The 25,620-nt window shown below is 37.6% G+C and overlaps 1 protein-coding gene across 1 annotated transcript in view; it reads left to right on the forward strand.

Annotated features, from left to right (window-relative positions):
- SLC1A1 (solute carrier family 1 member 1) overlaps positions 1–25,620 on the forward strand; it is a 62,545-nt gene that overhangs the window by 14,212 nt on the left and 22,713 nt on the right. The window contains exons 2-4 of the mRNA XM_082782487.1: positions 2,662–2,802; positions 22,775–22,867; positions 24,135–24,249. Of these exons, the coding sequence (XP_082638613.1) occupies positions 2,662–2,802; positions 22,775–22,867; positions 24,135–24,249 (349 nt within the window). The remainder of the gene's footprint in view (positions 1–2,661; positions 2,803–22,774; positions 22,868–24,134; positions 24,250–25,620) is intronic.

The following is a 25,620-nucleotide window of genomic DNA, read 5'->3' on the forward strand; positions in this document are numbered from 1 at the left end:
TTGGTAGGATCAGAGCAGGAGTGGGGGAGTCTGGTTAAAATGGAGGTTGCTACAGGTACATGTCTGTAATCTTGTTTGGCATGGGAATACTCTTTACCTTGTGTCAAGGTATGCAAAAGGAAGATGTCTTCCACTGTGCTGTGTGATGAAGAAGGGAGCAGCATCTAGGGAAAGGCACATACTTCCTCACTGTTGTAAATCTCTTGCAAGCTTCAGAAATGCAGAATCAGCTGTACATCAACCTGACAGCTGTATCCAGTATGTAAAGTAGAATGCCCCGTATCTTATCATAAAATGTAATTGAACAACTTCTTATAATAATACAATTTAGTATTGCTGCAATTTAAGCATATGTCTGTCTTAATTGTGTGAATAGTCTGAAGTCAGGGAGAATACTTATATGCTTATGTTCAGCTGTTTACACTGGTATTTGCAGGATCAAAATCTTAGTAACTTACTTCAAAACATGTAACCATTTTACAAGCTGAGTAATCTTTCTTGGGCTTATCTCAGAGTGCTGATTAATCATTTTCAACACTTTTAGCTTAGCACTAGGTTAGAAGTAGAGAGCATTGTGTCTTATCGTTCGTAGATCAAGGGCATTTACATAATATTGCAAATATCTTCAAGACTATTAAGACTCAATGTGTTGCAAGGAGTTTAAGCTGTCTTTGTTCACTGGAAAAGAACACACCAATCAAAAATCTTAATAGTTGCTCCCATTTGCCTGGAAACATGTTAACATGTTCATTTTCCTTATTAGCAGTAAAGACTTGGTTGGAATTTATAATCTGCTTCTATTTTCCTTCATTTTGCTTCTGCAAGTGCAGAACAGAGGACAGTTCATTGTCTTTCTGTGCTATCAGAGGAAAATTCTGTGAAAGTAGCTAGTTTACATTTTTGTGTCAACTAACATCCAGTTAGACAACAGAACTATCACAAACCACCCCCATGGTGAATCTTTAGGGAAGATTTTTTTCAAAATTTCCTGCTTTCTATATGAGAACATTAATGAGTTTCTACTATAGTACACTACTGAATATGGGATCCCTATCTATTTTTTTCAGTACCAACAGTACAGACCAGTTGTCTGTGGATTTGCCTAAATCTGTTTTTGAACCTGCTGGTGTTGTTTGCGTCTACAGTTTCAATCACTTAAAATGAGGGGCCTGTCTTATCAGCCTCTTTAGTCATGTTACAATATCTAACTTAAATGCCTTGTGTACCATCAAAAATAAAACTGAGGGAAGAGGCAAGTTTGGCTTGGGCCCTACTAGCTTTCCTGGGATGCTGCAAGTTTACATGAGTCAATGAGGATGGTAAAAGTAAGCTGGATGCACCTTTTTTTGCTTTTGTGTTGCAAAATATACATCACTGACGTCACCAAAACCCAAAGGGATTTAAGCAATTCCATTAACTTCAGTGAGTCTGTTAATAACTTCATTGAGGCTATTAATATGAAAAAAACCTTTCACCACTCAATGGGTAGTGAAAGCTTTTGAGTGGCCTTGTCTCATATCAAATCTAGTTAGAATTTGGGTCTCTCAATGTTCCAACTAGCCAGGACTAATACAGTTCAAAGTTCATGTATGATAATGATGTTTCCTTTTAAAACAATGTCTGTAGTAGAGATGGTATTTAAGACACTTATGGGAAACACTTGTGTAATGTTTTACTTATTTCTGTGAACCCAGACTGGGAAAATGAAAAGAAAGGATAAAGAGTAAGCAAGTAAAATATAATTTATGAAAGTGCAACGCAAAATAATGAATTCAAGAGTATATTCAAATTATGAGTCTGCAGTTGCTTAAGAAAACAACATTTGTACTGCTTTCTGAAAACACTGATGAACACATTTCCTATACCAGTGATTTTCACTTTTTACCTCATGTTAAAATAGAAAATGAGCATAATGCACATCAAAATGAAGAAATTTGTCTTTCAGCCTATGATTTATTTTGTTCAGAAGCTAGAATTATTTAATAATTCATTGAATCCAAAGATAATAAGAATACAAAGTGCTTTGCATCATGGCTGAATTACTGATTATACTCGTAGTCTAATATTTTGTAGATTGGTCATGTAGAAGAATGAGCGTGAAATATGCAGAATATTATTTTATTTGATCAGTTTCCTTGAAATCATTAAATTAATTTAGTAGTTATTAATTGTAGTCATGCTCTTTTCTGGTTATGTACAGTGGTAAATACTGAAACTATTGCTGCTGCATAGATATATTTTCAACAATGCATCCAAAGTACTCTATCATACCACTTCCTTTTTAATGTGCGACAGTGCTTATTTATTATATTAATTTATTAATGACAGCTTGGGATCTTCAGATGCTAGTGTAAACAGGTAAAAAGTCACCACTGGACTGGACTGATAATCAGAAGGCATAATCAAGATATTTCCAAAGACACATCTAAGAAATCTTCCAAATTCACAATTATTTGTGGTGTTTATTACTGTTACTATCACAATATATAGAACAGAAAAGGAATACCTAAAGGATTTGTTTTAGAAGTTCCACCACAGTGATAAAAATGTGTTTAATGTTCACTTTTTTGATTTATTTACCTTCTCTTTTTCTTCCTTCTTCTCCACATCTCCCTTATAAATTACAGCTAAGTCATGTTGCATTTTTAATATGTCTTTTAGGTATTGGAGTTGGCATGCTGGTACGGGAATACGGCAAGCTGTCTAACTTGGATAAATTCTACTTTTCCTTTCCTGGGGAGGTGCTGATGAGAATGCTCAAACTCATCATTCTGCCATTAATCATATCAAGTATGATCACAGGTATGTATGACTGGAACTGTGCAGTTTGCTGTTGTGATTTTCAGTGTGGTTTAGCTTTTCTTTCTAAAAGAAATAACCTTCAAAAACAACTTGATGGAACTATATCATAAAAAATACAGATGCATACATTTAGATTACAATTTTCTATTTACAATGAGAATGAGTTTGGAAGGATTATCACTGATATTTAGTAATGAAGTTATAAAAAGCCATGAGATAATAACTTCCATGTGTATAGATTCCTTCCCAACTGTTTAACCAAACAGTTGCAAATTGCAAGCTCAAAGCTGCAACTGAATATTCTCAAGAGTTAACTATTATAAATAGTCTCATGCCACTATTTTGTAAGAAAAGGAGAGGTGATTTCATATTTTACTGTCAAAGAAAGGTGATTCCTTACCTAACTTACCCTAGTCTCTGCAAACTCCTATGAGGTTCCTTGCATGAGGTTTGGTGCAATTTGGCATTTGCTGAATCCCTCTGTGGAGCCATTTAATTTACTCACCTGGCAGAATGCTATAAATTAGCACATACACACGCACAAAAAAAAAAAAATGAATAAAATATTTTTTTCTGTTTGGTATGTGTTATTCAAAGGAATTTTGCAGAAGTGCAAGAGAGTAAGCAAGCTCTTGTTTGGAACCCAAGCCTTGGCATGGTAGAATTTGCTAACAGCTCGCTCATTAGGAGATATTTGGAAAGATCAGGAGCAAACCCAAAGCAAAGAGATAGAACTGGAAGTCAAGTAATCTTTCTGACAAGGTAAAGGAAGCCAGACATTTGTCGCTACCCTGTTTTCTTTTGTTTCCACAAATCCTGTACTTTAGGACTGCATTCATGCCTTGGTGTTTGTCATTTAGTTGGATGGTCATGGAAATATATCAGATATTTGACTGTGGAAAGCTTGTTATGGTCAGGGAATGGAAGGGGAATTTAGATCCTTCTGTGAAACTGTTGTTGGTTTAAGAAAAGGAGTGAAGAACAGAGGAGGCATAAAAAGGGCTTGGTGTTATAATCAATAGAAAGGGTAGCAGCATTTTTACAGAGAGGAAGGAATGACACAGAAAGCAAAGGAAAACTAAGCTCTACTTTTATCATACTGAAATTGAGTCTGTGTCAGGAGACCTAGGAAAAAATGCTAAAAGACTAACACATTTCATTTTTCAAACAAATGTTGATTTGTGGGTAAAGTTGGGCCTGTGTTTTCAGAAGTAAATGATATAATTAGGATAACAATGAAATGATCGATCCCTGTCCAGCACTTCTGGGGGGAAACAGGAATCATGCTGTTAAAAATATTATGCAGCTATTTGATGCTTGGCATTCAAGTAGGAGTAAACTGCATTTTTAACTACTAGCATTAACTTGGATTTTAAAGATTGCAGATTACTAGAATTGAACTCATATAAAATGATGACAGTGAGACACTTTACTTCTGACCTTAGCATATACATAGAAAAGCGGAGCTTATTTTTTACACTTACATGTTAAGGTTTTAGGCAAGGAAGAAGAGGTAAAATTGATAAATTTTCTTGATTAAAAGAAGGCTGTGTATAGTCATAAAGCACAGTAGTCATTATTTGTCTTTCATATAGAACCTCACAGAATGGTTGAGGTTTCAAGGGAACTTTTGACACCATCTAGTCCATGCCCCTTGCTCAAAACAGGGTCAACTAGAGCAAGTTGTCTTGGACTATGTCTGACTATGTTATGAATATCTTACAGGATGGAAAGTCTACAACCCCTTTGGACAACCTGTTTGACCATCTGCCCAGTAAAACAGTGTTTTCTTGTGTTCAGATGAAATCTCATGTTTCTTAACTCATGCCCTGTTACCTTTTGCCCTGTCTTTGGGCACCCCTGAGAAGAGCCTAGCTCTGTCTTTTTCATTCCCTCCCATCAGGTATGTTCATATTCATATTCATATTGTGCATGTGAATAAGATATCCCTAAGCCTTCTATCCACCAGGCTGAATAGCCCAAGCTCTCAGCTTCTCCCCATGTGAGAGATGTTCCAGTCCCATTGTTGCCTTTACAGCCCTTTCCTGCATTGGTTCAAGTAAGTCCCTAGCTTTTTTCTACTGGGGAACCCAGAGCTGGACACATTACTCCAGGTGTGTCCTCATCAGTGCTGAGTAAAGATCAGCTCCCTCCATATGCTTTCAGTGGGCTTGCTAATGCAGCCCAGAAGGCTGTTGGCAACTTTGGTCATGAAGTTACATTGCTGGCTCATGGGCAGCTTGTTGTCCAACACGGTCTTCAGATTCTTCTTTGCAGAGCTGTTCTCCAGCCAGCTGGCCTCCAGAATGTAGTGGTGCCTGGCTTTATTCCTCCCCAGATGCAGCATTTTGCATTTCTCATTGTTCGTCTTCATGAGATGTCTCTCAGACAAATTCTCCAGCTTATTCAGGTATCTATGAATGTCAACACAACCAGCTTGTCTGTCACTTCTCCCAGTTTTGTATCATCTCTGAACTTACTGATGATGCATTCTGCCTCCTCATCTGGCTTAGCAATGAAAACAACAAAAAGTATCTGTCCCCATTTTTACCCTGGGGTGACTAGCATCCAACTAGATTTTTGCAAGTGGTTGTAACCCTCTGAGCCTAGCCATTGAGCCAGTGTTCACTACACTTCACTGTGCACTCATCTAACCTCTATTCTGTAAGCTTGTCTTCAAGGTTTTTATGAGGCACTGTGTGAAAAAATAAATAAAGTAAAGGTAGACAACATGACCTCTTTGCAGTTCAGAATTTTAGTGCCAAAGCAAGATTCACACTTTCAAAACATGCTGTATGGAATAGAACAAGGAGAGGAATAAAAATTTAAAGGAAGATGCAGGGTCTATCTTCAGCTATATCTGTAAACAAGGTAGTGTCAAGTTAATGTCAACAGCACATCTCTCTGCATTTGGCTGTGAACCTTCCTTGGAATGAGACACAAAAGTATTTTCTTTAGAAGGAATTTCATAATTATTGACTAAGCACAGAATATACAACCTGCAAGTTGGCTGTCATTGCTGGGATCAGAGGTCATCTGAGTACATCCACTTCTTCAGGATCTGTGTATTTTTCAGGATAGAGAATGTCAGTTTTCAGACCCCTGTAGAGTGTATATCTGATGTTCACAGCTGTCAGATCTATGTACATGTTCATGTGCTCAGTGGCAGACATTTAGGGACCCGAAACAAGAAGCTACTGCAGTAAAAACTAGTGATATTGATTGAGTCTGAATGCCAGCCTTCTGTACACACATTTCTAGCTCACAAGCTAAGAGGATTCCAGTTAGCTCACCATGACAGGAGGTTAAATGTTATCGTGATGTTATGCCTCTGCAGCAGGTTAAAAGTGCGCACAGAAACAATTGCAGTGGCACATTTGGTGCATATTTGTTACCAGACCACATAGGTGGGTCCAGAGGCATCTAGAAAGTTTTGATGCCTAAAATAGCAGAAATGTATTTTGTGAATATAAATCATTTCAAAATACAGGATTTTGATGACCAGTAACATATATATGTATATTATTATTATTTTTTTTTTTCAGAAAATGTTACTGAAAAGGTAATCCAGAGTTTTATATTTTTAAAAAATTATAATGTCATAGTTTGATAGTTTCACATCCTGACGAACATCACTTTATACATATGCTTTTGAGATAGAGAGCTACATATAACTGCAGAGACCAGATTTCTGTCCATTTGGACATAATGATGTAAATCAAGTGTAGAGCAAAGACAGTGATGGAAATTATTCCTTACTGATATTTCAGGAATTTCTGCAAAATTTAAAGTATTAGTAACTTTAACATGTTAGAGCAATTCCTGTCTTAGTGGAAAAAGCTCTCACAGACTTCTTCAGTTAGAGCAAGAACGCACAGTCTCTTTTCAAACTGAAGGCAAAATTCTCCCTCTTGTGGTTAAATAGAGAGCTTTACACAAAGTGATTTTCCTTCACAAATTCAGTTCCTCAGAGTGTAAAAAAGGGAAAAGATACTTGCATATTTATTTTGCATAGTGTGCAATCTGAAACTTATGGATTTTTTCCACTTAACTGCCTGGAGGCTGAACCGTGGGCTAATAAAAAACTGACATAAACAATAAGCATTTATTTACTGGAAAAAAGTGAAAATAATAAGAGGCAGATGAGTCTGAGTAATGCTATGTTCTTTTAAATTAGTTAGCCTCAGAGACCAGCTTGTAATAATTATCTTCTTCTCATAATTATTTTAGTGAATACTCTGATCCATAAGCCCACCACTAATAATAAAGTCCCAAGTACTTAGTTCTTTTTAATCTCCCTAGACTGCTGTTATTCAAAGTCATTATTTGTACAATAATGCACCATACATGTGAAGGAATTGTTTGTCTTTAATATTTCCTCCTGTATTGTCATAGGAAAATTTGAAAACAAAAATCAGAAGCCTAACCTGTTACTTAACGACAGTTGCTATGACATACAGAACCATGTATGTCATAGTAACATACCATGTATGTTGAATGTAACACTCAACAAGCCAAATCAGCTTCTTTAAAGTACTGCTCTAAAAGAAGACATGTTTTGACAAGTACCAAAAATAGATTATTTTAGGTACCCTGTATGGAGAAGGAGTAGGGGAAATTTCTGGCATGCTTCCTGGGAGTTTGGGGCTTAAATCTAAATCTAAGTAACTGTGCAGTACTTCAAAGCCTGTAAACTATCTTTGCAAGTAATGGAAACTCACAATTCTGATTTTGAGAGAATGAAAATTCTTTAGAATTTTGCAGAATATCTCATCATACATGTATGTCTGCACACTGAGCAGACTAGCCCCTTTAATCACTTTTAGCTTTCTTTTTCATGGATTGAGGTTCACTGTGTAAGCTGTTCCCCAGTATAATGGCAGTAACTGTTTGCAAATCTATTTCCTGTCAGGATCACAACAGAGCTTAGGGTGGAGACAACTGTCCAGTTTTCTGGGCTGTTATGCTCCATGTTTGGGTACAAGTTCAGTGAACTTACATGACCAAGCCTGTAACTAGCTAATCAGCACAAGGTTTCTGGCCTTCTTTCTTGCACATGTCATGTGTTAGTAGCCAGCGTAACCAACAACTCCAGCCCTTCAGGTACTAAAATGGGCTTTGATTCCCATCCCTCTTCAGTCAGTCCTTCTAAGTTGGTGATACTTCAGTCTGCCTGCCTCATTGACTTTCAAACTACAAACCGTTATGTGAATGCCTTTCTTTAGGGATAGACTGTTCTCTAACAGTAACTTCCTCTAAAAACTGGAATCACATGTCTGATAAATGACTTTTAATTAAATTTTCAGGGTCATTCATAAATGCCAGTAATCTTAGCTCTGTCACAATAGTGCCTGTTCTGTTTTCCATATCATGTGTTGGGTTAAAAATTGCAACACACAACACACCAGGTACATGTCACAGATCTCAATCTTGAGGACATGATTTTATCAGCTATTCAACATCTGTTTTAATGCCTGAAATAGTCTTTCCATCATTTCTCCTATTTTCTGCCTAGTAAAACATTATTAAAACTTTTCTGTGTGTTTCTGGCCCTCCCTGCATTTCCAGTCCTCATAGGCAGCTCCAAAGAGGCTAGGACACATGCATGGGAGTTTCCCAGCTCTGAAACTGAACTTGTTATAGAGTATTTGTTATGAGGAAAACTAAAATTTCTCAGAAAAACTGATGTGGTGTGTAGCCTACACGCAGCAAACCTCAGAAACAATGAAAAAAAGTATGAACCGCCTTTCTGAGGGCAGCTCTGTGTGAGCTGTAAATAAAATATCTGCCTTACTGTGAGTCTGGTGAGGCTCCAATCCGCTAGGTTTCCATGACTATAGAAATAAATTCTTCCTGCTTGAGGGCCTGTGTTGGTTATTGCTGCAGTACTGTCTGAAGCATCCTGCTAGTTTCACCTTTCCCAGTACCAACTGCACACTTTTTTCTTTGCACTTCTTTGTCATAGTATAAAGATTATTTTACTCAAGTCTATCTGACTAGGATTTTACAGCTATGTGACGGAGAAATATGTCCCAGTGAAGTATGGAGGCCAATGAGTTTTCCCATTTGTGGAGACCGTTGTTTTCCCTATGGGAAGAGGATCTTGATTCATGGCTGATGGAAGGGTATCTCAAATTATTTGTTCTTTCCCATTGTTCAAAACTAAAGAGGCAGTTTCCTTCCTTGGTCTACTTTGGGGAATTTACTAAATTGCTGTATCACAAAACCATATTTTGTGGCAAAGAATACAAAATGGGAGACAAAAGACTCGGAATGCAATGCGAAAAATCAGAGTATTAATCAGGTTGTTCTTATTTCTCATGTAGTTTATCTTCAAAATTCAGAAGAGCTCAGACAAACAACTCCCCCCCCACTGTATTAATAATTACAGTTAGAACACACAGCCGAATGCACTGTGTCTATGCTTAGGAGTAGATCTACTAGCTCTATCAGGTATAAAAAGTCCACAAATTTAAAGTACTGTGAATGGGCATAGGAAGGTGATAGAACAAAACTATTTTGTTTTCTCTAAATGTATAGAATCCTAAAATATCCCGAGTTGGAAGGGACCCATCATTAAGTCCAACTTCTGGCTTCACACAGGACCACCTGAAAATCAGACCGTATGTCTGAGAGCATTGTCCAAATGCTTCTTGTCCTCTGACAGGCTTGGTATCATGACTGCTTACCTGGGGAGCCTGTTCCATTGCCCGACCACCCACTCAGTGAAGAACCTTTTCCCAACATCCAGCCCGAATCTCCTGAAAGCTTCAAAATAACTTTTCTTTTGGTATCAGCATTCCTGACGTGGGTAATAGCTGCATCAACAGTTTCCATTCCTGCATTCTCTATTGAGAGATGCTCTGCTATCGAGGCGTTGTTAACAGGCCCTGTGCATCATGAACAAGTGCACTAGTTTCCACCCACTGGATAAGCCCTGATCTGGCTTAACATACTCAGAGACTCTCTCTTGCAATATTTGCACTCTCCAGTTGCATTTCTATGTTTCAGATGTCACAAGAACCAGCAAGAAAGCAAATCCATAGTACAGCAGTAATAACATTGTTACCAGAGCTCAGGCAGGGAATTCACCTTGTCCCTTTCTATCATGTACATTGGACAAAGGGCGAGAACTGGTAGACTGCTGTTAATGAGTTTTACCTTCAGTTGTACTGAGGGATACTGAAGGTCCTGTCCCACTGTCCATGTGCAGTCATTGAGGCAGGGAAGACTGCGTAGTCATGGGCTACTGGACAAAGTTTTGTGCTCATCCCCATTGGATTACTCCTATAACAATCATTTTCTTCTTACCCATCAATATTAGTGATCTCATGCAACTGAGACAGCCCCTATATTATTTAAGGCTTTAAATTACAGTAATAAAACTTTGAAATGGACTTCTGGTTCATGGAGCATGATTACCACCAGCTCTCAAGGGCAAAGAGCCCCAGTACAGCAGCTGTTCTGCAGCATTGGCAGCCACTGCCTCCCATCCCAGCCATATCACTGTGGGTCTGCTGGTGACACCAGTGTGTGTGGATGTGAAGTGAGTTGGTGTCCTCAGCTCTTCTGTTCTGGAGCTCAGCACGTAAAGCAACAATTCCACTAAGTAAAACCAACTGCATTCACTTTTTTACTCCATTTCTGTATCTGTGGACTTCATGATCAATTAAAAAATATGTCGTGTTAAAGTTTTCTTTATGACAATCTGGAAGCTAAAACTTGTACACCTATACCTTCTACCACCTGTAATTCTGGAGTAATTCAGCTAGTTTCAGTACTCTTGAGTTTTCTGTATTCCCTCCATACATATTTCTCCTGCAACAATGCAGAAGCTGTTTCTGCTGTATTCATGAACCGAATGTGATTTCTCCTATGCATTTTCCTAGCCTGTCCAGCTTGGCAGATTGATGTCATCTTCATTCCTTGTAGGCTCTTATTATATTCCACCCAAGGAACATTGAATCTTCTGAAAAGGTGCTAACATGTTTTTGTAGCCTCTAAAAGCTTTCTAGAGGAAAAACACGTTTTTTTGTACAAGTGATACTATTTGCAAATAAGACGAATGAAAGTCAGTACTAATATCTTCTTTCTATGCATGTAGTCCAATCAGGTCTATAGGGAAAGATCATAATACAACACTGCAATGGTGATTTTGCCAACTGCTCACAGACCAGCACAGCAACCTGTTAATGAACTGACATCTGGGGTCAGACATTTTTCTGGACATGTTACCTGAACCGTACCATTTTATAATGATTTAATCGCTTTGATTTCCATAAACTATTAATCTCCCATTTATTTATCCCTTTCTATCTGGTATTTAGAAGGTTTGTAACAATTACTTTTTCAAAAGCTTCCTGAATCATCCAGGACACTCCCTGTCAGTATTGAGTATTCTTTGTAACTCTTAATACATTCCATGCTCTATTCTGTTTCTTCAGAAAAAAAAAAAAAAAAAATCTGCTTTTTTCAGTGCCTCTTCAAAGTCAGAAGACCAGTATTTATCTTGCTAACCCAGTGTTAGTCTCATTAGATCATATAAGTAGGATTTGAAAATTTTCTGTTTTAAAATGTTTTTGTGGTATTTAAATAGAACTAACAGATGCTTATTCATCACATTTGCCCCCTTTCCTCCTTCCCAACCACTAATTTGCAAGCTTTCATCAACTCATTTGTAAGACCTTCTTATGTTGCATTTACAGAACTGTACTAGTAGAAGAATAAACATTTTCTTCAAAGAAAAGGAGATGCTATCAAGTTTACTGAAACCATAATAGCTACAAGCTGTTATATGCTTTTCCTTTTCAGCAACAATGAAATCTGAACAGATAGGAAAACTGCCGCTATGGAGGGACTGACAGAATACGAATTGAAGACTTTTGGTAACAAACACTAAAGACAGAGATGGTAGGTCACCAAAAATGTGGTTCGAGTGATTACATACCACAGTGACCGGGTCTTCTGTTTGCCATGGCAAATCTTCATTACCTGATCTTCTCAGGCAACATCTGGGTGAGAACTGTCCTCCTAACATGACTTAGCTATATATGTCATTCAGTTAGCTACTGGAAGGGTAGACACAAAGAGGAATGCAGAGCCCCATGACATAGTAAACACAGGGAAGAAACAAAATTTCTTGGAGTTGCATATCAAGTGAAAGATTGTTGAGAAAAGATCTATGGTTAATACAGATAACAGCATCTGAGTCCTGTGTCTTAGCTGAATGATTAATTAGTGAATAGAATCGTGCAGTCTGAAGTGTCAGACTTAATGTCACTGACTTAATGCCTATGTATTTGAATAGACACGTGAATTGCTTGTTTGGTCCTGACAGTCTTGTTCATTTGCAAGGGATGCTATACTACATTTCCTAGAGAATTCCAGAGAGCAAAGTGAAAAAGAGCAGAAGACAGACTGTTTAGCCCTTGGAAGGAAAGAACAGTAATTCCTTTTGAACCTAATTAGTAAACTTACAGCTCAGGGGGAATATGGAGAAAATGAGCTTTCAGGAGATTTATTAAAGTCAGGGTAAACTTGTACTAAAAGTTCATTCCAACTAAATGGGCAGAAAAGGCGAGAAAAGACTCAGAAACTCCCTTGAAAAGAGGGAAAATGACAAGTGAGTCAAGGATGGCTTCAGTAAAGTGTAAGCTCTGATTTCACTGCTGATATGGTGATTTCTCCTGCAGCTGTTACTGCCTGAAGTTCATATAATAGGGCCTTCCATTCAAAAGGTCACCATGTGAAATACTATGCCAAGGGCAAAAGGACAGAGGACAGATGTCTTTGGCACCCTTGTTTTCAGAAGATCGGAGGAGAACATTCTTTATACAGGAAATGAAGAGGCCTTGCAAAAACAAGGATACAGAGCTTCATCAGGAAGAGACTGGCTGGGTGAAAAAAACCTTCAGATTAGTTGACAAATTTAACATTTAGTCTCTTTATACCCCTTCTGAGTCTCAGGAAGTGTGACTCCAACATGTGTCCCTGTGAAGGAAGAATCACTGTGATCTGCTTAGTCACAAGGGAGATTGTGCACATAATGCCAGGCAATTTGGACTCAAAGATCTCTCCAAACCTGACTTCATGTTTAGGACAACAGAGAAGACCTTTCACTGATGTGAGACTTTCCCACTTAACATACGTGAACCAACTATCAAATGATAATAAAATTTACATGGAAATAAGATAAAATCTTTGCTTACATATATGAGATTTCTTTCTTTCCTGGAATTTGCGATTTTTGAGCTGATTACAACTGGCAGTGAGCTATGGAGTAAGAACTCAAATTTGGATTCTCTTAGACACATAAAGGGATAAGAAAATAAGCAATAAGCTTGCTATAAAAGTCAACAGTAGAGCTAGAATTTGGTGCGTGGTTCCTCAAGCAAAAATACTTTCTCAATTCTGAAGATACAGGCCAAATGCTGGTTTTATGTGTTTTCTCTTGCAAAAGAAGGAAAGGCAGCTAACTCAAAATGCTTACATGCCTCTAAGAAAGATTGTGATTGTGACTTAACCACTGCTTCTGTGAAGATTAGAGAATTAAGTGAGAACAGTCAGTAGGAGGTAAATGGCATTCTGAAAAACAAACCAGACGGAGAGATCAGGTCATACCACATCAGGTGCAGTTGAAATATTGATGCATATTGATACTGTTCGTGTCTTATATTAAGAATACTCCCAGTTCCATCTTTTAAAGTCAAGTAACTTCATGCATTTCAGACAGATCTCCATTTATCAAGGGGGCTGTTTCTGCATTCCTTCATTCTTTTATTTTTTTCCTAGTATTTTTCTAAGAGTAATTTTTTTCAATAACATATAGCATAGCACACCCATTGGAATGAAACAACACTGCTTTTTTTGTATAAACCATTATGGTTCCTTTAGAAGGATTGCTTACTGAAATACTGTATATGCATTTTAAGAATCCCCCATGTTTTTCCTATTTTCTTATGTTGGTTGCAATATCCTATGAAAAAGTTTTAAACATGACAATGCTAGATGTTCGTAGTATCATTCCTATGACTTAGTGCATGCGCATTGCAGCCAGAATAGCCAAAATGGAAGGTAAGGGCAGGAGGAGGGGGAGAATTAAAAGTGGAAGCTTTGAAGATGTTAAAAATTCTTTAATGATTCCTCTAGAATCTACTGAATTTTCTCAATTAAAGCTGTAAGACTGATGGCAGTTTGGAGCAGTTTCAGAACTGCGTTTTGTTCTTCAGTCAACATCTGAGTCATGTATGAGAAGGTGTAAAAGCCATAGTATTCTATTCATTAGGAACATTTGATGCTATATTTTTGTCACAATTGTGAATTAAATATCAGAAAACTAAGAGAATTGTTGATGTGTGCTGATTTACAGTTATTTCTCCACAAAAATGTAATTAGCTACGAAAGAGAAAAATTGTAAGTGTCAAGGAAGAAGCTATGTTGTGGATGGCAATTGTTTGAATGTGGAAAGCCCTTGAACTGGACTTTTCCCTCTGCCACGTATGGACATGTAAGGAAAAAAGCCAACCACCAGTGCTATGGAGCTGGATAAGTGGCATCAATCTCTACAGAGAAAACTTACATCGTGATCCTCAAGTGTCATGCTGTTGGCAAAGGCAGGTAAACAGCCCAGCCTCTTGCTGATTACACCATTATATCATTTGCAGATGAATTTAGATGATGGAAGGAAAAGATCCTGTTAGCTTCTTCTGAACTTAATTTGATTTCTTCTGGTATTATTACAAGCTTTGAGAACAGATAAGAAGTACTGCAGGAGATGATGCACTTGATGACACTAGAATTTGCAGAGCAGCAAAAAAAAATGCTGAAGGGTCTAGGTGTGATTGCTGCTGCTAGACAATCACAACACCAAATTAAAGATTCAGTTTCTTATGATGTATAGGAAAAGAATACCTGGAAACATAAACCCTTGTGCTCAGTTAGGACAACTCTGTAGAATGGTATGGCAAACTCTGTGGATATAGGTGTTGTCCACTAGGCAGCTGCTAAGATATGATCACTAGAAGCCACATCCTTGTGACTGTTTCTACTCTTTAATGCAACCCTTTTCACTCCTAGATCTCACAGATACCACAATATTAATGAAGCACAGTGAATAACTCTGGAACAACAGTGTTATACCTAATACCAAAGCCATTTGGATACATTTGCATTTCATATATGCCTCCAAAGTAAACACTGATACAAACCACACAAAAACATTGTGCAATACCATCTTCTATGGAGATCATTTTGTTTACTTGACTTTTAAGCATGTCAGGCACTGATTTGCTTGTTTCCATTTAAAATATTTATCTAAACTGTACACAAAATCTATAAATCATGAATTACGCAGTTTCATTTTTTTACCAGTGTTGGCACTCATAGCACAGAGGAAGTGCTCTGCCCAGAGAGTAGATCCCTCTTGTGTTGATAATTTTTTGGTTATGATAGCAACTTAGTCAATTACTTGGTGATCAACTACAGACTATACAAAATGTAGTTATATAATGTTTTTTTTATAAGGTTGCCAAATGTTAATACTGGCATAAAATTTCTATTTTAAGTGGGCAGTGTAGAAGGTCATTCCAACATGAAGGAACAACATGGAAGGACTAGTGGGGTCCAATATTTTTGGAGGTTTCGTTAATCACAGAATGGATTGGGTTGAAAGGGACCTTATAGATCATATAGTTCCAACTATTTGTAAATGTACTATACAAGGTTGCCTCTCTTAAAAACACATTTTTATTCCAACCAAAATAATAAGTACAATGAGAATATTAATGAATATTTAATTTGTGTGATTTTATGGGTTAGTCACAGGGGGCAAGGCTGGTTTGTCTACCAACTGCATTAATTTGTCTGAATAATTTTCCTGAGTACAAAACTTGCAGTTATTATTAATTATATATATACATTATATATTATAATATAATAATATTAATAATAAACATTATTAATCGTTATATTAAATATTTATTATATAATATATTTATGTATGACACTATATAGTATTTGTATAAGTATACATATTTATATATAATGGAGTATATATTAATATATATTTAAATTATGGTCGTGGTTTAACCCGGCCGGCAGCTAAACACCACGCAGCCATTCGCTCACCCTCCCCCCTCCCTCTCTGGGACGGGGGAGAGAAATGGAAAGTGAAGCCCGTGAGTTGAGATAAAGACAGTTTAATAAGACAGGAAAATAATAATAACAATAACAATAACAATAACAATAACAATAACAATAATAATAATAATAATACAATGATGATAATAGTACTACTACTAATAATATGTACAAACAAGTGATGCACAATGCAATTGCTCACCACCCGCTGACCGATGCCCAGCCTAACCCCGAGCAGTCCGGCCCCCTCCCCCGGATAGCCACCCCTATATATTGTTTAGCATGACATCAGGTGGTATGGAATACCCCTTTGGCTAGTTTGGGTCACCTGTCCTGGGTCTGTCCCCTCCCAGCTCTTACTGCACCCCCAGCCTGCCTGTTGGCAGGACAGAGCAAGAAGCTGAGATGTCCTTGGCTTGGTATAAGCACTGCTCTGCAACAATTAAAACATCCGGGTGTTATCAGCACTCTTTTCATCCTAAGCCAAAACACAGCAATCTACCAGCCACTAGGAAGAAAATCAACTCTGTTCTAACTGAAACCAGGACAATTATATATTTATATTCCTTATGTATTATGTTATACGTTATTAAATAATAATAATAACAATAATTTTTATTAGGTGATTGGTTTCTTTTACATGAAAGATTGGAAAGTGTCCTAATTGCCCCAGAGTCTTGTTATTCCAAACAAGTCTACAAACAATTGGCCTCCCTTCTCTACTTCATTTTATATCTGGTAATGACAGAATGTGCCTGTCACCCACACCTGCTTAGATAAGTTGTCTACAGGACAGGTCTTTCAGATTGTAATTTCACAGAGTTCCTCTGGATCTGGATAGAAATAAAGCAACTGCATAGGCAGGTCAGCAAGGTGGCGCAGTAGTGATTCTGTGCTGCCATGAGCATCACTTTGTCATATATTTTACTGGATACTGTTGTCCAGTGGGACTTCTTGAGATGGGTATCTGCTGACCCTGCCTTTTGCCAATTTTGACTCCCTGAAACTGTGCTGTTGAAGATGGGGTGTCTTGCACTGTCATTGCTGAGTGCCTGCTGGGAGTCTCTGGCCCTTTTCAGAGCTTCACCTCAGCACTGCGCATGATCCTGGTGGTACCAACATGGGATAGGATGGGCTGCAGTGTCAAGGTATATCACCTCAAACTGTAATCCCCATGCAGGACTGCCGCACTCTCTGATCTTTTTTTTTTTTTTTCCTGGAGACCCAGCAAATTTCTAGCAACCAGGGATAGGACCCAAGAGAATGGCATGAGGCTATTTCAGGAAATATATTATTGGATATAATATTGGATATACATATTGGACCCAAGAGAATGGCACAACGCTGTTTCAGGGAATGTATTATTGGATATAATATTGGATATACATATTGGATATTAGGAAAAAGTTCTTCACTAAGAAGAAGGTGGTTAGGCAATGATACAGGTTCTTCAGGGAAGTGGTTGTGACACCACGTGTGCTGTAATTCAAGAAGTGTTTGGACAGCACTGTCAGACATATGGTTTGGTTTTTGGGTAGTCCCATGTGGAGACAGAAGTTGGACTTGGTGATCCTTGTGGGTCCCTTCTAACTTGGGGTACTCTGTGATTCTGATTGTATGATTAAGCTTTATTTTTATTCTGAAAAATCTAAGTAACTCTTTTTGAAAACTGAAAAAGAAGTACAGAAATAATTGAGAATCTTGATGCATTTACTAAGAAACAGTAAGAAAGCTGTAGACCAACCTTCAGGCTTCAGAAGAGGTTGACTCTGTTGGCAGCTGAGCAGAGGCACTCCTATGTTTACTGGGAGTGGAATCGTCATCAGCTGATGGAAAAAACAAGAAAATGTAAGAACTGTTTTCAGTTCATAGTGTTCCAAAACAACCTTTCTAAGCAGCAAGGCAAACAAAGAGAAGTGTTACAAAAAATGCAGAAAATAATTGGGTTTCTCAAGAGTCTTTCTGTGTTGTCACTACTATTGAAGCATTCAATTCAATGATTTTTCAAGCCTTAATTACAACTTTTCCAGAACTTTCAAAGTTCAGTTTTGTTTAGGAATGTTCTCTGTTCCTGTGACATCAAAAAAGGGAAAAAAAAAACACCAACAGTCTATTCAGAGAGAAAGTAGTAAATATTAGTAAATATTGGTCTTAATCGAAGTTGCAATCTTATGTTACACTAATGTGTAATTTTCCCTAAGTCAGAAACTAAAATCACAGAATCACAGAACTGTAGGGGTCGGAAGGGACCTCGAAAGATCATCGGTCCAACCCCACTGCCAAAGCAGGCTCCTCAGAGCAGGCTGCCCAGCTAGGCGTCCAGACAGGCCTTAAATATCTCCAGAGAAGGAGACTCCACAATCTCCCTGGGCAGCCTGTTCCAGTGCTCCGTCACCCTCACCGTGAAGAAGTTCTTTCGCATGTTGGTGCATAACTTCCAGTGCTCTGTCTTGTGACCATTACTCCCTGTCCTGTCCCTGCAAACCACTGAGAAGAGGTTGGCTACATGCGTCTGGCCCCCATCCTTCAGATATTTATATACACTGAGAAGATCCCCTCTCAGTCTTCTCCAGGCTGAACAGACCCAGGTCTCTCAGCCGTTTTTCATAGGGAAGATGCTCCAGGCCCCGTATCATCTTTGTGGCCCTCCGCCCGACTCTTTCGAGGAGATCCCTGTCTTTTTTGTACCAGGGAGCCCAGAACTGGACACAGTACTCCAGGTGAGGCCTGACCAGGGCAGAATAGATGGGGAGGGTCACCTCCCTTGACCTGCTGGCCACGCTCCTTTTAATGCATGCCAGGATCCCGTTGGCCCTCTTGGCCATGAGGGCACAGTCCTGGCTCATGGTCAACCTGTCGTCCACCAGGACCTCCAGATCCTTCTCGTCAGAGCTCCTCTCCAGCAGGTCATCCCCCAGCCTGTACTGATACATGTGGTTGTTCCTTCCCAGGTGCAGGACTCTACACTTGGTCTTATTAAACCTCATTTGGTTTCTTCCTACCCATCTCTCCAGCCAGTCCAGGTCTCGCTTAATGGCAGCACAGACTTCTGGCATGTCAGTCACTCCTCACAGCTTTGTGTCATCGGCATACTTGCTGCGGGCAGACACTATTCCCTCATCAAGGTCATCGATGAAGATGTTGAACAAGACTGGACCCAGCACTTACCCCTGGGGAACACCGCTCCCCATAAAAGAATGATTTGTACTTCCATCAGTGGCTACCAGTAAAAATTTCAGAAACATGTGTACTGTTTAGGTCCATCTTTTCCTAAATCACACTATGCCTTTTTGTAAGGAGCTTTCTTTATACATGAACATTTTAGGAAAGCAGTTCTAAATATATACAGGATTTCCTAAGAAATTTCAAATGGACTTCAGAAATTGCAGATGAATATCATTCAGTTATAATACAACTCTTAGTTTGATGCATTTCACCATGTAGACAGGGCTTCTAAAGAGAGTTGGAGAGCTGTGTTTCTTTTCTCTAACTTAGGCAACATGGCATATTCCAAGTGCAAAAATCAGTAGCAGAGCACAACATAGGACAAAAACAGACAGGTTTAATCACCTGTAATAATTCAGTTTTACCATTCTTGATTTTTGCAAGTTTCATATTGTACCCCTTTTGGTTCATTTTTCTTTTTGGTTCCTTTTTCAAAATGGAAAGTCCTGAAAATCCTCTGGTAATAAAGCAAAAATATCAGCTTTGAAAATGAAAGAAAATTAAATTGAAAGGCTTCCTGGCACAGCACCAACCAAAATATTCAAATAAAAAAGGACCAGATACAGAAGCATATCTTACGCCAAAGTGTGTGTCTGTGCTGTTCTTTTGAGGTTCTGTGTCTGTGATTCATTTAGAATATCACTTGAAAAAAAATCTAAGGGACTAATTTGAAATACATGAATTTTGAAATGTGAAATGCTCAAGTATGGAGGAGAATCCATCATGCCTAATAAAATTCTATAAGCTTCATTTGCAGTCAATCTGCTTAAACATGTTCAAACAGTATAAAACTTGGGATTTGGTCAATGGAGGGAAAGTGCAAATAAACTAGATGTAGTGGCAATCCACAGGAGATACACAAGTTTAACTACAGTGTTTTTCTGTTCTTATCTTTATTTACAACATTGCAGGCTTTCTGTTTTGAGTAGCATATGTGCCATCTTAGTTTGAGAAACAAATTTTCTTATGAGCTAGAGTAAGCTGTATGCTTTGTTTAGTGCATCTTCCATTAAATCTTTCAGTTGTGTGCAAAGAAATTACAGACTTGTGGTGTTATTTCAGTGGAAATTTTTTTCTCAGTTGGCTTGAGAAGCCCATAGCTTTCAATTATAAAATACTATGACTTACTCACTGATGACAGTGGGATGTATCAGGAAAAAAAAAAAAAACCTACTTTTATATATAGTGTTTTCCTACATATCACAATATAGACCTGTGTAAACCTATCTGTGGAACTTCTAGTGGATGCTACTTCATTCTCAAAAGGAAGCATAATCCTGAATCCAATTTTGTTTCAGAGTACAGCTGTTTTCAGGAAAACAAACAAACAAACAAACAAACACAAAAAAAAACGCTTGTCATGGGTCATGCTAGAGCATACTTGTACTTACTTAATCATGTCTGCCTGACTTATTTGCAAGTTGTTACAGTTCCTAGGAAAGCAGCACCAACATTGCAGTAGAAGCACAATCTAGATTCTGGCACAGCTCACTCTTTAACAGGATCATTATTCAGTTTAAAAATGCAAGGGCAAAGTTTGCCTTTTATTATGCCCCTATAACTTTAGTGAACATAGCAGTTTGGAAAGGGATTTTATTTGGAGCCAGCAGAATTGCTGTCATAGGAATTTTGTGTCATACTAATTGTAGAATCTTTATAACTGAGTACTCTGTGGAAATAACCTTGCATGTGTATTGAGCTGTATGGTGGCTCAGCAAGACTGTCAAGCAAAAAAAGATCATAAAACAAGTTTTGTGAAGAACTCCATCCCATGAGAATGTTACCATCCTATCTTACCTCCACTGGCCATCTGACTGCTATTGACAGTCTATAAAGCAAGCTTCATTATATAATTCAGTGATTTATAATTTTTATGAACTTTTTGCTAAAAAATATGGAACTTTGGTAATACCAGTTCACTTTAAAAAAAAAAAAAAAAAAAAAGTGATGTTAAATCTTCCAAGTCAGTATGGCAGGTGTGTAAGTTTTAGCACTGACAGCCACTGAAACGGAGTCTTCCATTGTCCACAGAAGCCATTACTTATTATTGTCCATCTCAGGAGTTCTTACTGCCATAGTTGCCACAGTTTATCCTACAGCATTGCAAACAGGCTCCTTTCCACTGTGTTTTACCCAGTTGCCAAGGCGAGAAATGAAAATCATAGCCCAGATTCTATGTCCATTCTCTTGTTTGCTCCTCAAACAACCACCTCAGTGCTGCAAGCCTCCTGTAATTACTGTGGCACTGTTTTTTTTTTTTTCTGTGCATGTCTCTACTACCTTGCAATATGGAGAGATTTTTATTACCATTATTTGCTGTAAAGTGAAATAGTCTTTATGTAATGATTTCTGCATTTGTATATAGTTCTTCTGCAATCGATCTGATAATATGCTGTTTTGTGGAAGACCCCAATGTAATCGAATAGATGATGAAATAAAATAACCTTCATTCTCCCCTAACAGGGTTGTTTGCATTTTGAATAACAATTAACAGAGCAAGTAAGGCATTATGTGAATACTCTAGGCACAAGTTGTTACTGCTGTTAGAGTATCTTCTGAAAGAAGATACTTGGTTAAACACTTGGTCAACACCTGGTTAAAGTATGCTTGCTACATTCCTTACTGAGCTCAAAGATCAGTAAGTTCAGTAGTGTCAGAAATCTTTGATTTTTTTTCCTTTGTTTTTGAAACAATTCTTTCTGCAAAATCACGTTTCTCTGGGCCTAAATATCCTCATGGTAAGGGAATCTGGCCAGACTTTGATAATCTGACTCAGCAAACATAAAAATATAAACGGATCACAAATGTATAATAGATAACAGTGAATTGTTAACCAGTGTCGTTATAGACAGTCAAGTTTTACAGTCACAATGCTCATTTTATCCTGGTTACTGAATTGTATGCCTATAGACACAACTGTAAATATTTTAAACAATTACAAAACACTTCCTGATGAGTTTGATATTATGTTGCTGCCAGATGCTAAGTTAACCACAGAACAACACATTCCTCAGAACTTTCCCCACCTCTTTGACAAAAGCAGCCCTCAGTTTCTGGTAATGACAGATACAGGCAGAGTAATGGGTACAACCCAGCCCCTGCAGAATAGCTTTCATCCAAAACAAAACAACAACAACAACAACAAAACTTGTTAACAAAAGCAAGCCTGCTAGGAATGAGCCTGGCTTGTCTGTGTATGCCTTTGAGCAACCTGGGATAAAAGACCTGAGTAACTCCCTTCCCACTGTCCTTACTTTTAAAACCAAAATGTTATAGATCTGATGAAAGTGAAGTGGTTAAGTGATTATAGGAATAGATTCTAACATGCTTTCATTGAACGCAAGAAGTCTAATTTATCACCTACACCAAGAAATCAGAAAGAGATCAATTACTTTTTTTACTAGAAAAACCCAGGTGAAACAGTGTAAAGAAGAAAAAGCAAATACATTGGTCTGCTACAGAAATTTTTTGGAAGTGCAACTGCTAATGAAGATTTTAGAAATATCTAGAATAATGAAGTATTTCCTGCATAGAGTTAAGCCTCTACAAAAATATCTAGTTTCTTTAAAGACTATTTTTTAGCATTTTGTTTTTGTGGTTCTTTTTGCAGGTGTTGCTGCTTTGGATTCCAGCGTTTCTGGGAAGATTGGTTTGCGAGCAGTCATATATTATTTCTGCACTACAGTCATTGCCGTAATACTAGGTACTCTGTAAAAAGTTAAAATGCTATTAAAATCCATATCATTGCCTAATTAGAAGTACATGTATACAGCACTATGGCAATACTAATTTGCCAAGAAAGTATGGAGAGGAGATTCAGGAATCATACAAACACCATTATACACACTTGTAGCTAGATGCAGGGGAAAGTTAGTCCTGCTATTCAATAGTACGATGATAAATTCTCAGATGCAAGAATGTATTACCTATTTCACCTGAAAGAGTGGGAGAAAACATGGCTTTCTGTGTCATCCAGTTCCCTTCCTGTAAGTTTTATATCCCTTATGACACTACCAGGCTCCACTCCTGCTACTCAGAAGTTCACATCTCCTCTTGCAGAAAGTTCATTCCCTACAAACAGCGTTGAAATCTCACGTATTTGCTTGAACAGAAATCTTCAGTCTGTGTTCTTAAAGAGAAATAAAATTACGCCCTGTGCTGTCAGCTGTCATGTCATTTGTGGATTGCCTTTGTGTTTTGTTGAGTTCAAGTTAATACAAAGTACAGGTATCACCCACTAAAAATAAACTATTATATATTTATTTGAAGTCTGAAATGTGCATTGTATGTAGCCTACTTATAAACCAAAGCAATATTTAACAATAAAGTATCACATACAGACATATGAGGCTAGAGTCATTCCTAGAGGTTGCATTATGGAGAGTAATAATGTATCACTGCAGTTACGCTGTGTAGGATAACATCTCATCTGTCTGGGAATTTTCAATGAATACACAGTGAGGAAGACTTAATAAAAACTGACATATTTTATCTGGATCCAGCTTTGAAATTGTCCCTGTCCTAAAAGAGGGATTAAACCAGAGAACCCCCAGAGGTTAATCTAAGAGGTTAATATAAGATGTTGCATGATACTATGATATTTCTTGTTTCATTGTGCAGTTACATAAATGCAGTTTGGATTTTGAAAATCAAAAGTGTATATTTGGAAAGGGCTAGCATTTCTGTGTAATATTAAAAATGCCTAAAATGAAGCCACTAAAGTCAGTGGAAAATTAGCTACTGATTTCAGTAGTCACAAGTTTAGACCTAACATTTCCTGCCCCCAGATTTTTATTTGTTTCTGACGGTACTTATGTTGCTTTATTGCTGTAAGCTAGTTTTACCAAAGCAAAGAACATTTGATGAGTTTAGCTCATGAAGATTTTAATTACACAAGATGCATTACACAGACAGGATGTGCAATACCTCTGCTTGCACTGTGAACTGTTTTCCTGGTTCTCCTTCTTAAGGGATTGTCTTAGTTGTGACTATTAAACCTGGAGTACCTCAAACAGCAGATGAGATTGACAGAGTGGGCAGCACCCCAGAAGTCAGTACTGTTGATGCCATGCTGGATCTGATCAGGTGAGATTTTTTTTGTTGTTTCCATTCTCTTTTTGCAGAATAAATTCTGAAAATAATAAAACTGTAATATGTAATACAATGAAAACACTTTCCAATATTTTTGGAATCAACAAGTAGAAAGTAATATGTATTCCAAGAGGCTAGACATTTTTTAGCGTATTCCAAGTGGTTTCCTTAAAAATATTGCATCAATGTTTTGGAAGACAGCCTTATCATGAGTCTATCTCCAATAGCATCCTGGTAAATGATAGGTATGTAAAGTGGCTAGAAGAAAGCAGCCCCTGCAAAGTCTGCAAAAGACTTGAGTGGGTTTTCAGAATTGATAGGAATTGAATAAATTTTGACATGTTTAGGAATTAGGCAAAATCCAGAAAAACAAGGCTGCATTTCCAATAGTAGCTAAATAGTTCCCTCACAAATGTTTCTGCGTATTTTTTTTCTTCAGCTGCAGTTAGTCTCTGTTCCATATCATTGTTCATGGCCACTGGTTTTTTTTCCTAGAAGTTTTACTTAATCTATCATGTAAGATTCAACTATGTATCTAAAAGTGGCTTTCTCAGCATTCTTCATTTCATGAAATGTGACTGACATTTGCAGATGTAACTCCAGATCCACAGTTCTTTGCCATTTATTTAATATACATATATATATATATAATGTATGTATGTATCTGCATATGTATCCTATTTAATAGCAAATGTCTGTTGTCATCTGGCACATCTCTGCCCCAGCCCAGATCAAGGTAGCCCTCTTTGGTGTGAACAGTCCTCAACCCCACAACCTCACATTCAACAATCCACAGCTGTTCTTTCCTGCTTGTGCATGACCAAAATGGCAGCTCTGTGGAGTATTCATCTCATTACACATGGTTGCTTGCCCCAGGTATAAACAGCAGGGCACCGTGATAAGCCACATAATAAAAATAGTGCATTTACCACTAACTTCCACATGAATATGTACATACATATTCACACAGATGATGAAACTCCATGTACAAAACCTTTTTTTTTTAATATAATAAGAACCATAATTTCGACTACTCTGGGTTTTACGCTTCATGGCTCAATTTCTTGTAAACAAATATAAGTCTGTAAATTAGGAATTACAGTTGAGGTCTGAAACTCTGATTTAAAAGATTTATTGTCACTTTTTTCTGTGTATTCATCAGATTTATGATCCAAATCCAGACAGTCTTGTAAAGAGTAGTGCAAATCCCAGGCTTCTACAAACTACTCTTGTCTTAAATGAAATTTTGCTTTAAAAACTTGAAAAATAATGACAGAAGTGTGTACAAGATATGGAAGGGACATAACAAATTCTGCTTCATTATAGAAACTATCTTTCTCTAGAAAATAGGTTGAATATTCAATA

Source organism: Aythya marila (assembly GCF_965140915.1).
Source record: "Aythya marila genome assembly, chromosome: Z".
Taxonomy (NCBI): domain Eukaryota; kingdom Metazoa; phylum Chordata; class Aves; order Anseriformes; family Anatidae; genus Aythya; species Aythya marila.